The sequence below is a fragment of the Chelonus insularis genome, unplaced genomic scaffold, assembly GCF_013357705.1.
Source record: "Chelonus insularis isolate UGA/USDA-ARS -01 unplaced genomic scaffold, ASM1335770v1 scaffold_714_pilon, whole genome shotgun sequence".
Taxonomy (NCBI): domain Eukaryota; kingdom Metazoa; phylum Arthropoda; class Insecta; order Hymenoptera; family Braconidae; genus Chelonus; species Chelonus insularis.
Window position 1 is genome coordinate 947,052 of NW_023276795.1, and position 14,455 is coordinate 961,506.

Below are 14,455 nucleotides of genomic sequence, written 5' to 3' on the forward strand. Positions count from 1 at the left end.
TGTTTGAGTAAATTTCAAAGAGTTTTTTTTTATCTCAGCACAGCAGCACTCTCCCTTTAGTGATCATAACAATTTTTAGAGATTGTCATAGGTCAAGCAGAATGAGATAGTAAAAATAATTAAATTGATGTGCTCTTATTATTTGTTTCTTTTTTTTTTGTTTTAATATTAACCCATTACCATCTAAATTAACGAAATAAATATTTTAAATATATCTTGTATCTTAAGTAAATCCTTGATCTTTGCAGCTACTAAGTTTATGATAATTTTTATTTCATATATTTATCACATGCCTACTGCTTAAATTAGCAAACATCGTGTACTGAAAACAAAAAAAAACTCTGCGAAAATATCGTCTATTTTTAACTTACTTTTTTTATACAACAGAAATAGATCTAAAAAATAATCCTCGTATGTATGAAAATATTTTTCTTACTTCTACTCAATAGTTTCGTTTGAGAGAATAGTTTTTATTCATTTTTATAACATAATAAAAAATTGATTGTTGTAAGTAGAATATTTTTCTTTTTGCCAAATAATAAAACTATTGTAACTTTATCGAGCATGTCATCGAATAAATAAAATTCTATCAGGAATCTAGGTCGTTTAATTTTGCAGGGTAATGCTAAAATGATGGTCATTTTCGTAATCGTCAGACTGTAACGTGTTAATAATAATTTTTAAATCGTCTTATTTAATTTTATTGGAATTTTGTTTTGTTGTATTTAGTTATCCCAAGTGCGTGCGTTAGCGGCACGTACTAACCATGTACAACCCCATGATAAACTGTCGGATGAGGGTTTTCCAAGAGGTGGATCCCCACCAACACCGGTCACCCCAACTCCCACGACGGTACAGCAATTGTTACGCCGAACACAAATACGTAGGAATGAAAGGCGCACACCTGATGAACATGATGAATCGATAAAGAGATCCCGATTACCTTCACCACCGCTCAATAACAACGATGCAACACCAACAGATTTTTCCATGGTTAAAAATCACCTGTTATCTAAGGTAGAAGGCAATGGTTTGCATGACGAAAACAGTCGTATGGAAGAGAACATCAAGTGTGAGCCACTGGAGTTAACTGGAGGGAATGGAGGTACTGCAACCCACAACGAAGACTCTTCGGACTCTGGGGCAGCAGCTTCTGATCGACCACCGGCATCAGCGAGTAGTAACGAACACGAGCATGAACCTGAACATCCGTCAACGCCAAATTTTCTGCCAGAAAGTAAAATATTTCCTACAACACCGGGGAGCTTTAACTTCACCATGGCCGCACTTACTACGGAACACAATCCATTGTCAGGTAAAATTTCTTACTTCAATTATCATCAGGCCTCTACGCACAGACCAATTTATTTTATGTTAATTTTTTATAACCTGTCATTTATTTTAGTTAAATCATTTTTTATTAATTTTTTCCTTTGATTTAACTGTAATTAAAACTCAGTTATTGATATTTTTATGTAAAATGATCTTTTAAATGAATGAAAATATAATTTCACTTAAGACTATATTAATAACTGGGTTTTAAATAATTTATGTTGATTGAGTAATTGCGAAATTGCGTACAGGCCGTTATTATTTAATATTTAAGAGAAAAGTATGAGTATCTACGTTTAACAACAGTAAAATTTTCAGGGTTAAGTCATGGACTGCAGACGCCGGATTTAGCAGGAACTTCGCAAGGTAAGAAAAGTTTTGATAAAATAATTATATTTCATTGCCCTATAAAATCACAAGAATAATTTAGGGTGTAGCGAACAATTTAGAAACTTTTCCTCCTCGTTTTTACGTGTGTCACATCGAGGTACGACGTTAAGAACATATAGAAAAAAATCATAGTGGCATTCTTTTGATTTTTTCCAAGGGCACTCCTCGCTAAACTATTTTACTTTACTTTCTATCGATAACCAGTGCATGATAGGTCGATCCATTAAGGCCTATCGATGTAATGGTTCGGTTTAATGGTCACTACGACTTGTGCAGTTATATCAAACTAACAAATCATAAATAAAATAAAATAAAAACAAAATTTATATTGGTTGCGGTTCAAAAGCACTACTGTCTGCTTGGAAAATTAAATTTCTCTTAATTGGCATGCGTTTCCAAATCATCGAAATCATCATACTATTCTGTCCGAAATTCATCACGAGTCGCTTCCATTTGCATTTTCATAAATTCATTACAAATTGTGAGTTTGCACAATTAACTTGGTGGTGACGTGACGACTTAATTAATATATTAAATTCTAAATAGAACATTATTAATAATATTCATTAAATAAATTACGTGTAATTTATTATGTCAAAAAATTTGTTACACTTTTGGCAGTCATGACCCAAAAAGTTAGATAACGAAAATCTACTTTAAATAAAATCGATAAAAAAAAAAGAAATGTTGTCAAGGCAGTAAATGTTATCTCTGATGGAGTTTTACTTCAATTGGATGAATAATTTTTGAGTTGATGCCATATCAAGGACATGTAAGCAGGCGAAATTTAATCTAGTAATATCGATTAAATTTGTAATTAAATGATGAGGCAATTACATATTGGACCTTCCAAAAATTATCAGTTATTTAGAAGGATCTTTCAATCGACATTGAACCACCAAGTTCGCGTTATCACACCAATTGGCGTTAAGAACCAATTAATTAAGAAACAATCGTGAGTTTGGCATCACTGTACAATTTATTGACCGTTACGAGTATCATCTCAATTACAAATGGCCATTTTAGTAACTAAAATAGATACAAAATGATTGAAAAAAAAAAGAAATAGTTTCCATAATGAAACAAAAATTTATCAACTATAAAACTAGCATTCCATTCTCAATCAGAATACTATTTTTATTAGAGTCGTCAACATTCAACACCATGATCAAAATATTAACTTCAACTATCAATCGCAGATAAAACATTCCAACAACTTATCGTTTTGTACTTGTGTTGTTGTTCATTATTACGTCAGTTTCGTATCAACATAAAATCATTTAATTTGTCAAAGACAATAGATCTTGGCAAAATGCTTACGCGTAATCAATAATTCAAATTCATTTAATCATAATCAATATGGCAATTGATTGTACAAAAAGTTAGGAATTTATGGCTACAATTATTATCATTATTAGTACTATTGGTTAAATTAATTAATTAACTAGAATTAAGTTTTATTTACTTATTAGTTTAATCAATCATAAGTTTATTATTTAATTATTACACAATTGTAGAGAAAAGTCCATGATATTTGAAATACTCTAGACAAAAAGGATGTGATAGGTTAATTTAATTTACCAGATTTAAATACTTTTTTTTTTCTCTCGATAAATTATTTATAACATACTACGATATTACCCTAAATCGTTTATACAAAAAAAAAACCCAAACATCAATTTTTTTATTTTATTTGGATAATTTTTATTGTTACTAAGATAACATGTAGATCATAAATGGATAAGATATAATACTTTTACCATTTCATTTTTTAAAATCTACGTTTCCTTCCATAATACTTCTCCTTGGCCTCCCTATTGCTGTTATTTTTTTTATTTATTTTCTCTCAAACATTAAAATCGGAATAATTTTGGACGTAAATTTATTGCTTTATAAGTCTGTCAGATTTAGTGTATTTCAGTGATAGTTTGGAAAGATAAGACGATCGTTGGTGAAATGGTAATCACGGGATGACACCGTGCATCTCACCGTTTACATAACGCAGTTTCTTAATGCGACTTTATAACCAAGGTCTTGAATTTATTTCACAGAATTTACTGATATTGAAAAGATAAAAAAAATACATTAATCTATTAACTTATTAACGTAATGAATAATGAAGTCTAAATAAAAAAAAATAATAAAACAAGAATTGGTAAATATTTTTTAATGAATTAGAGAAATAATATTGTTATCGTTAATATAATAAATATCCGAATGATACAGTCATCGTTTGTCATTGGTAGGCTTTCTATGAGTTATAAAAAAGTAGCTTTTCGAGACACTGAGCAAATTCAGGTGCGGTCTGGCCCGTCGATTAATATTTGAACGCCTGGCTTATGCTAGGTTAGTACTGCAAAAGTTATCAAGGGGCGATGATAAGACGGCAGATGTTATCCGCGAAATTCAAGGTCTGTCTATATCTGCATTGAATGTTGCCAACTAAACATTGGCCCGTAAATAAAAATACCATGGCCTTGATGAGCCACTTTTGTTCATTGTATGATTTACAAATTTTTTTCGTCAAATAAAATAGCATATTATTTAATATGATGTATAATACCAATTTGACGAGACTCGAGTTGTCAAGCTAACAAAGAAATTTTTATCGCTTGGCATTTGGCAAACTTCAAACGCGATACCAAAGGTTGTCGTTCTCTCTGGTATCTTGATAATTTTGTCTTACATCTAACATTCGCATATCTCATAGTCATGAAGGATAGATATATTTTTTAATTTATCTCTATGTAAATTAATGATAGTCAAGCTATTTTTTTTTACAAGTGAAATGTGCAGAATAATCTACAATTGAACATTGAATTTTTTTTTTTTTATTTAAAACTTTCGAGCTAGTTTTAATATCTAATCATTAACACTGAACCGTCTGTCGTTTTTATCTCTCAGCTAAAGAATATGAAAATTAGGCTATTCGATAAAAATACTATTCGATAGAGAATAAACTCAGTTACGATAATAATTCTTTTTACATCAAGCTAAAAGTAAAATTTATCATACGGTTTTTAATCAAATGTTAATTTAAAAATATTCTAAGTAGAAATAAATCAATAAATAATAACCTAAGATGATGATTTTATTTTAGAAAATTAATCAAGTACAACGATGTAAAGGGTTACATTAAAAATAGATAAAAGAAGAAATCTAAATAAAAATAATCTGCATAATGTTTTCAGGAATAAATAAAATGATGCATTATTTTTCTTTGTTTCTTTCAAAGAAATTTATCTATTTGCTCTCTGCCATTCCGAATCCTCTGAAACCTCTGCAACCTCTGCAAAAATAGAGCACGGCTCGACGCGATACACTCTTTGACGTTATCTGACAGAAATAAATGTTTCTGAGGCGTGAAATATTTTTTTTTCTATTTCACTGTGTCTTTCCTCAATAAACTGAACTGAGGCTTTATCGTCCTTCGGGCGTAATGTGGTTACGCAAAAAATAATAACGAAAGATATAGATTAAACAGAGAGGGAGAAAAGAATTAGAGCGAATAGACGAGCGAATGAGAAAAAGTATGAGGGTTCTCGTTATAAATTGTCAGGCCGGATGCGCTTTTCTTTGTTTGATAGATTTTTAGCTTGAAACTTGCGATATTTTTTTATTTAATTCTTTTATTTTAACAGCCGCCTGCATACATATGGTGATGACGTTGACTTTAGGCAGCCTTGGAATATGTGCAGAAAAATTTGCCTGTTTTCTACAATGTGAGTGTGTGATGACACATTGACGAACCCATTTCATGAGCTATGAATGTGTTAGCATATAAGAATGTTGACTCAACAATTGTTTTATTTTTCAAATTTCAATTCAACTAGATATTTGCCCTTCAAACAAGTGAATAAATCACTTTTCACACATTGCTTTTCATCAGAAAAAAATATTCAACTGCTTATCATTTAGCCTAGAGAATATCTGAGGAGGTACAATGCAAAGACCAGCTTCAAATATTTGCCGAATTTTTATTTATTTCTTTTTCGCCAAAAATTCCTTATCATAATTTTTTATGAGTCCATTATATCTGTCGCAATTATTTGCACTCTCGTTGAGGAGAAAAAGAATCATCGTGATGTGTATTCTTAGCTTGTTTGGCGTCGAAAGAAAAGTTTGTTTTCCAACGCTAAAACGGCTAGTCGTTGGTTTAATAGAGATCAGTTTTTTTTTTCGTATACGTTCCAACGATCTGGGCGTACATTTTTTCTTGCCAATTTTTTTTTCGTTTCATATGAATACTCTACACTCATGCTAATCTGTTGTAAAAACTCGTGGTCAAATAAAAATAGCACGTTGCTTTTTAAAAGTGAACTATTTACCACTCTGGTGTTGTATAGTATACGCGTATGAAAAAAAAAAACGTTGCAACTGTTTGGTGCAACACTTTTGCAAATATTTATTCCATGACTTCATTTCACCTTGTATTAACGCAATTTCGCTGAAAAATATACATTTATTTAATCAATACAGACATCTAATTTGAATTTATTTTTTGATTACTCTTTTTATCGCATTTATTGAATTATTTACTATAATAATAATTCATTAATTATTATTCAAATGACAGCTTGTTTATGTATTATTTTGTTTTATTATCAGTTTGGGTAAACCATAAAAATTAATTGTCTACTAAATTATTCTTTCTTTATTTTCAATGATTATCTCTAAGTAGTTAAACACTTTAATACCTTAATATTGTCACAATCATGAAATGTCATGGGTAAAATATCCGTGTTTACGTTCCAGTGACGTCATATATGTGCAGAAATGTGTTCGAGACAGTGGAAGATATTTCAAGGACGCTTTTAACACAAATCGCAATTTTTTTATTGCAAAATTTCGCAACCCTTCTGTATTTAGACATCTTTTGGTATTTTTATACTATTTTAAAATAAAATTAATACTCTATTCTTCTTTTGAATTCATAGAAGAATTATGAATACATTAAATGATTTCTTATCAAGTGGCAGTTTGATATTTGAAAAGATTAGATGAAGTTCAATAGATAAAAATAATTGATATATTCATCGTTGAAAATTTTTTATAGATAAATAATATTTGAATGTAGTTATTCTTCAAAATATTCTGACATTATTTTTGCAATTGATTAGCGGAATTTTATTGGAATTAAAAATAGTTGAAATCGTTTTAAAAATTTGATTTAAAAAATTAAAGACTCTTGAGATTTATAATTTACTCTTTATCCTTCATCTAGAGTATTTTTTGCTAAAGGTATTTATAAATATTTGATACATAAGCTAGAAAAAAATTCCAAACGATGTAATTTTTACTTTTAAATTATTTCGCGATAATAATAGCAAGGCAAATGTCGACATCTAGCGGAGTAGTTGAATAGCAAAAATCTCCACGCGTTAATGTAGACACTTAGTGTAGCAGCATTGGGCCAAGTTGGAGAACACTTGAACAACTTAATTCGCAAACGTGTATGCTTATGCTAACAAAAGTTTGCAAGTTTACTCAGAAAAAGAAACCTTTTTCCTGCAATTTTTTTTTTTCCAAACTCGGTTGATTTTTCGAGGTCATAAAATATCTCTTCTTGGCACTCGCTTACCTCGCCACTTGTAGCGATAATCGTCAGTTTGTAGACTTAAATGAAACTCTTTTTAGCGACAAATCACTCAAGGTCGATTGAAAATGTTCTTATACAATTCGCAAATCCAGTTGAACTTTCTATCTCTCGTATATTAGGTAGTTATCAGGAATTCCTTCCATCTTTTACGCATGTATGTGTGTGTTTTATTATCAATAATGAATTTACTTCAAGTCCAAATATAATCTGCACATCGATGATTGAGGGTGATTAGAAATAATAACAAAATAGTAGTAATCCAAAATTTGTAGAGAAAGTAACAAGTGGGGAGAAAGTGTCAGCAAAGTCATTTTTTTTTTCTTATCTAACTCAAGTGTTTTATTGCCTCAATCCATTATCACAAATTTTTTTATATTGGAAGTCCAAGTCTTAACTAATATCAATTCAATCAATTCTAGTCAGTGAACGTAATCGCAATTTCTTTGTTGAGTGAATATCAATTCATACATTTACACACATATTTTATTATCAGTATATTCTAGTAAAAAAATTTTAAATTTATTTGACGGAAGAAATCTTTATGAATAAATCGAGAGAAATAATTTGTCAGACTTATCTATGATATTGATTATTAAAATATATAAATGAATTCAAGTCAATTAGGATATTTTATCATCCCCAATAAAAGAACTAATTTCTCTTTTCTTTTGAATTTTCAAACAATTTAATTTCATTGATTTATAGACATTCATTCATGTCTGTTAGTGATTTTCCTTGAAAATAATTGCGCCAAATTTCTATCGTCATTTTTTAGAATCCTTTATCCTATCTTTTTATCTCACTTTTTAGTAGGAATGAATTGTAAAAGCATAGTAGCCACCCCTCACATTTTTCCTCGTTGAACGAGTTGGCCTATTGATCGTCTCGCGGGTCCGCTCCGCGCTTAGAGTCAACATCAGTCATAATACGGAGCTACGCCAGGGTTATTAAGAATAATACGCATCGTAGGTATCCCTCTGCCTCCACCTCACCTGCTATACTTGCCTTTGACCCCCTAGTCGCGGATGACGGTTCAGTGGGGTAGCGTTGCTAGGGTAACCAGCTGGGTAAAATCCTGCAAAGAACTACCGCGGCTCGAAGGGTTTCCGCTGTATTGACATCCCATCTGTACAGGCGTTAGACAGACTTTTATGACTAGTAAATCCACCCCTTGTCATCAGCTTTCTCAGTTTGTCCAGTCATTCTTACTTAGTCTTAGTTTTTTTTTTGTTACTTTAAATATCATGAATCCTCATATCATGTATATCGAAAAAATTTGTAATATAACTGAACTCAATTCTCAATATGACAATTTTATGAATATATTTACATGGAAAGAAGTGGATTTTTCTCGATAAAAATGAAATAAATAGTATTTTTATTCAACAGCTAATTAAATTGTCAATATTTTGATTGAATATTAATTTATTTTTATAATAGAAAATTTAAATTTTCTCGAAATGTCAAAAAGGTTAATTGTAAAAGTAATATAATTATTATTTATTGAAGAAAGGGTAACAGATTAAAATGATTTTATTAGAAATGGTATTTTAATTGAAATGAAAGAGAGAAAGAAAAAAATAAATCCACTTTTTACCATGAATGTGATGTAAAGAGCTTTATTATCTATCTTTATTTGTCTTTATCATATTCTTCTTTTACTATTTGAATTACCTTGCGAAAATTGCGAAAATGGTTGGACTCAGCCCCCCCTCCTCTTTGGTTGCAGACCGGGAGGTTACCGGGGAGGATGGGGGCTGGAGGTCCGCCACGACAACGTGCGAAAGTCAAGGGGAAATCAACGACGCGAAGCAAACTACCTCACCCACTGCTTATCGACGCGTGCAGACAGCCGATTTACCTATAATTGAACTACTAGATGACATTAGCGAACAAATCGCATTTAAAGCCGAGCCGATGTCACCCCAAATCGACACTGATGAAGCTTTGGAATCTTGTTTACTCAAGAATGAAGACAATTTTCATCCTAATAAGGCTTTAGTTCCTACCAATTCTTGTCAATATGATCAAGATGATGGATTCAATATTGAGGATCACCATTGTGACAATTCAACTGACGACTCGACCATATTTTCAAGATTACAAGACACAAATCGTAAAAAAATTGAACAAGAGCCTAAAACACCTTACACTCGTAATAATAATGGCACATTCTGTACATTCTGTCATAAGAATTTCTCAAGAGCTTGGTCACTTCAAAGACATCTAGCAGATACTCACTTCTATGTGCCACAATCACTCACTTGTGATCAATGTGGCAGAAGCTACAAATCAAGGAACAGTCTTGTCAGCCATAAAAGTCAGTATCATGCACGCAAGGAACGTGAAACCACTTACTGAATAATTAATAAGAATCTACCACACTATTCTGATAACAATAAATAAAGGCAACTGTTGAATGATTTCAACAAGTGATATACAACCAAAACAACTAATTTTATCGAAAACTATCAAAATATATTTCAGGATTGTTATTCAAAGTATTATTATGTAAAACAATCGTATTTGTTACTTCTTATCATATGATGTATTTAATTATGAAAACAAATCAATGTATTTAAGATGAATACTAATTTTACATTTTGATAATGTATGATATAATTGTTTGCTGTGCAAATTACTTAATAAACAACTTGTATATGTGAGTAATTGAATTGTATTGATTACATAAATTTGATTGTCACTCGTGTGAATAAAAAAATATTTGAATTCAACTTTTTTTCGTTAAAGTAAGAATAATAATAATTACATGAAAGCCATTTTTTTGTTTTTTTTTAAATATACTTTGATATTAGTGACATTTATTTTCATAATCATTTTGATATATTGACTCGTGAAATCGACTAGGGAATAAAAGCAAGCGTTTATAGGTGGGTTGGGTGATATAGATATGTATTATAACAAAAGAGAGAAAAGACAAACGTTGATTTATAGTTATTGATAAGTATGACAGTATCACAAGACTGCTATAATCATATCATATCTCAAAAAATTCGCTTCATTACATCAAATCATCAAAACTGATCGCACTTGTATATATTATATCTGTTATCTATTATACGTTATTAAGTTTACTCAACTATTTCGCTGTAAATAATATGCATCAATTAAATATATAATTATAAATAATGGAAAACCATATGGTGTTTTCAAACACTAACGCCATCGCCCTCAATTGATCGCTGGACTTCTTGGATTGCTTTTACTTCTACTATGCGCTAAAAAAAAAAAAAAAAATATACACCCCAAATCAACGATTTGATTCGATAGCATATATTTGTGATAATATTATTCAATTCAATTATGAATTAATATTTCAACTATTACTCTCACGCCAATTCCGTGCCAATAAAACATGTCTTCAATCTATCGATCATCATGTGATACAGATTTATTAGATTTATTTGTCGATTGTCAATTAAATATTTCATTTGTTTCTGTTTCATTTATTTCAAATAATTGTTACATTCGTTAAAATTAAAAAAAAAAAAAAATTATTTTCACTCTTGCTTCGTAATTTAAATTTTATTTTTGATTGTTAATAAATAATTATTAATTGGTCTTTATTAAAAGAATATTATTATCATGATTATTAAAATCATTAGTAGCAAGATATTTCATGAAAATTATTATTAAACAATATTAAACAATTAATTGATAAATTTTTAAAAGACTTAATTAATAGATGAGATATGTAATAACGTATCAGTAATGAGGATAGAAATGTTTTGGCACGGTTTGGTGGTGGTGATGGTGTGATATAAATTCTTGTAAGAGGCACGAACAGTCTAATGATAACGCGTGACGCAAAGATTGTTAATGTATTACGGTGATGATGATGTAAAATGTGACGCATTGAGACGAGGAGGAGAAGTGCCTCTACGTGGCGCTCAAAGTTGAGCCATGAGCAAAAAAAAGTAACCCTCTGTCTGGTTCTGCCGCCAGGTCTCTTGGCCGGCAGCAGCGCGACTGATGAGTTTCGATGTGAGCCTTGCAACAAAAACCTGACCTCCCTAACGCGGTTGAAGCGGCACATACAGAACGTGCACACCCGGCCCAGCAAGGAACCAATCTGTAACATCTGCAAGCGGGTTTACTCCAGTCTCAACAGTCTAAGGAATCACAAGAGCATCTATCATCGACAACATGGAAAGATCGAGCAACAACGCAAGGATGAAGAGCAGCTGCAGCGTGAACGGGAACTTCACGACAAATCTTATTCCCAACAAACGCAACAGCACTCGCGAATGGGCTGATAAACTATTTTCAGTTTGTCCAGGATATTGAGCGACATTTTTGTTGATATCTAACGACTTTTATGAACAATATTTACACACCATTCTTGTGCCTTGGACTGAGAGTTTCATTTTCGCTGCAAGCATTTGTTCATTATCATACCAAGTTGTGTTAAATATTTGTGCTAAAAAAAACGACGGGATATTGCAATGGTTCAATCATTACTTCCACAATGGCAATTATCACACTTGTAGCTTTATCTGTCCTATTCTTTTCGGTTAAATACGCCTCAATTATTATTTTCCTTCTTCTTTGGTGAGCCAATATTTTTAAACAATTAGAGAGGAATGATCTTAAAAATCATTGATTGTGCTAGTTCTTTAAGAAATTATCTAATATTAATACGAGGTTAATTGAGGGATTATAAAAAGATATTGGAGTTTCTTCTGAATGTTCTACTTTTAAATATATATTTTATGATGATAGTCTTTAGTTAAAAGCGAATGCAATTTTATTAGCACAAAAATAACTTATTTTAGATAAATTTTTTATTAAATTTTAATATTTAGATAAAAAAAAGAAAAAAAAAATCTTTTAGTTATAGGAATATTTTTAGAATTATTCATTAATTTGTGGCGTATTTTTCTGAAGTACCTTATTTTATACTATCTTACTCCAAAAGTTACCAAAATAGCGCAATTCATGCAAAGAGAAAAAATTGATAAAATAATCCCAAATACTAAAACCTATGATATTACCGTGAAAATGGGTGATCACTTTAGTTTATTATAAAAAGATTTAGGTTGAAAGGAGGCTCATGAATATTAATAGTAAATTTATTTCAATCTGAATATTAATATCGTGAAAATTAAAAAAATCTAATAATTCAATTTTTATTGACTTAACCCAATCTAATTTTGAATAATTGAAATGAGTTATATATAGAGTTTTCATACATTATGTACCTAAATTAATTCTACGACCACCGAATTTTCAGATTTTAATTTTTGTCAAATGTCATTTAAAAATATTACATTTTATTGAGCTGCTTTTGGTGATCGTAGAATTAACTCATTCAACTGAGGCTTATAATACATAAACGCACCCATCATATTTTCCACTTTACAAAAAATCATCCTTGATTTCCATTCTATTCGATTACATACATTTTTTAAAGTTGAAACTAGATTAATTTATTTTTTAGTAAATATTTATCATTATTTTGTTAATGTTTATTGATTCAACGTTTATATTTGATACTTTATTAATTATTCATTTATTGCTATTAATTATAGATGATGAGTAACAATAACTATTTGTAGAGAAATATTTTTTAAGTCAATAAGAGCTAATGTGACGGCTTTACATTAAACCGGGCATAGCAATAAAAATTTATCTTTGCTATTTATTTTCATTTTTCATTTTACTTCTTTCACTATTGTTATTTTTCTGACAAATTATTTCTCCATTTGCATGTCAGGAACAAATTATCGATTGATTTAGTTCCATCACATTGATCTTAATTCATAGAAACAGAAATATTTTATCTTAATAAATAATTTACTAATGCACTCAAACAAATTTTTGTATTGCACATTAATCATTTATTGAGTTCTTCAAATTCTTCATCGCATCACTAAGTAGATATTTCTTGTTTTATTTTATTCTTCTAATAATTTTATTTTCATAGATTGAACAGATTGTAATAGGTATTATTTTTTCTGTAAAGTACCTAAAGTTCGTTAAATTATTACTAAGTTTTAAATAATAAAGTTTTACTTTTTGCAATTGAATATAGATAGAGCATTGTTTTTAATAATTATCGCGAATTGAGGAAACTGATATTGTACGAAAAGTCACGCGTAAATGCATTCTTTACGCAAACATTGTAAATACCTGATCAACAGAGTATATATTAGAGAACAGTAGAGACGGAATCAAATCCGTTATGTAAATAAAAAAAATTGTATACCTGAGTTTTAAGACATAATATATTTTTTATTACTAATAATTGATAATGTTCTGAATTTGTGGGGGTCCAGGGTAATGTATTTGAAATTGTATTCGCGTTATCCGTTATAATTTATGGAATAAAAGTTTTTCTTTTGTATTGAAATGAGCAAAATTATTGTATTACCAGCAACCGATCAATAATGTCGGGCGATTTCGTATGAATTAAATGAAAAATTAACAATGAGAATAAAAAATTTCAACAAATAACAAAAATATTAGTCTTAACAAGCTTTATTCATTCTATTGGTAGAATAATATTATAACCATTAATTGTACACTGAGAGAAGAATTTTTTTACTCCAAAATAATTTAATGATTTAATTTTTTTAAATATTTTATCTCTTGAAAAATAGTATGATAATGAAATAATGTAGAAATAATGAATGTCTGAGAGTAGATTCTTCTATCAGTGTCCATATCAATATCCATTTATACAAATCTCATGATTTCCCAATATGAATATGCGATAAAGTCTCGGAATATAATTTTCCTTATTAGACTCATCCACACCCTGGGAGGCATTGAGAATGGTATGTTGGAAGAAACTTAATTATTTATTCGAATCTGCTTTCTGTCTACAAGTTTGTCGCTGGTAACAAAGAAGTTTCTCTTCGCAATTGCCTAAAACTTTCTGTTGTATTCCTATGGAGTCATCGTGCTATTTTATTCGCAACAGTTGTAGATGAAAATCAACTTGAAAAAGTTTTTTTTTTCGTAAGAATAATAATTAAAAAAAAAAATAATAAATAATATATAACATTAATTTAAAAGTATGAATAATTTTTTATCACAATGACTCCAAATAAAATAATAAAAATAAACTGAATACAACGGACGGTTAAACAAAAATGGGCATTTGCATAT

General features: G+C 29.8%; 1 protein-coding gene and 1 long non-coding RNA gene across 17 annotated transcripts in view; one reads left to right on the top strand and one right to left on the bottom strand.

Annotated features, from left to right (window-relative positions):
* Positions 1–14,455, bottom strand: part of LOC118073861 (uncharacterized) — a 178,713-nt gene that overhangs the window by 73,568 nt on the left and 90,690 nt on the right. The gene's annotated exons all lie outside the window — the stretch shown is intronic.
* Positions 1–14,455, top strand: part of br (broad-complex core protein) — a 42,974-nt gene that overhangs the window by 12,649 nt on the left and 15,870 nt on the right. For 6 of the 15 annotated variants that reach the window (XM_035094594.1, XM_035094599.1, XM_035094598.1 and 3 more), the window contains 3 exons: positions 730–1,315; positions 1,639–1,698; positions 9,051–9,802. In XM_035094594.1, coding sequence (XP_034950485.1) covers positions 730–1,315; positions 1,639–1,698; positions 9,051–9,682 — 1,278 coding nt within the window. In that variant the 3' untranslated portion in view covers positions 9,683–9,802. Of the gene's footprint in view, positions 1–729; positions 1,316–1,638; positions 1,699–9,050; positions 9,803–11,287; positions 13,695–14,455 lie in introns of those variants that run through there. The other 9 variants (XM_035094608.1, XM_035094602.1, XM_035094607.1 and 6 more) reach the window with 5 other exon arrangements.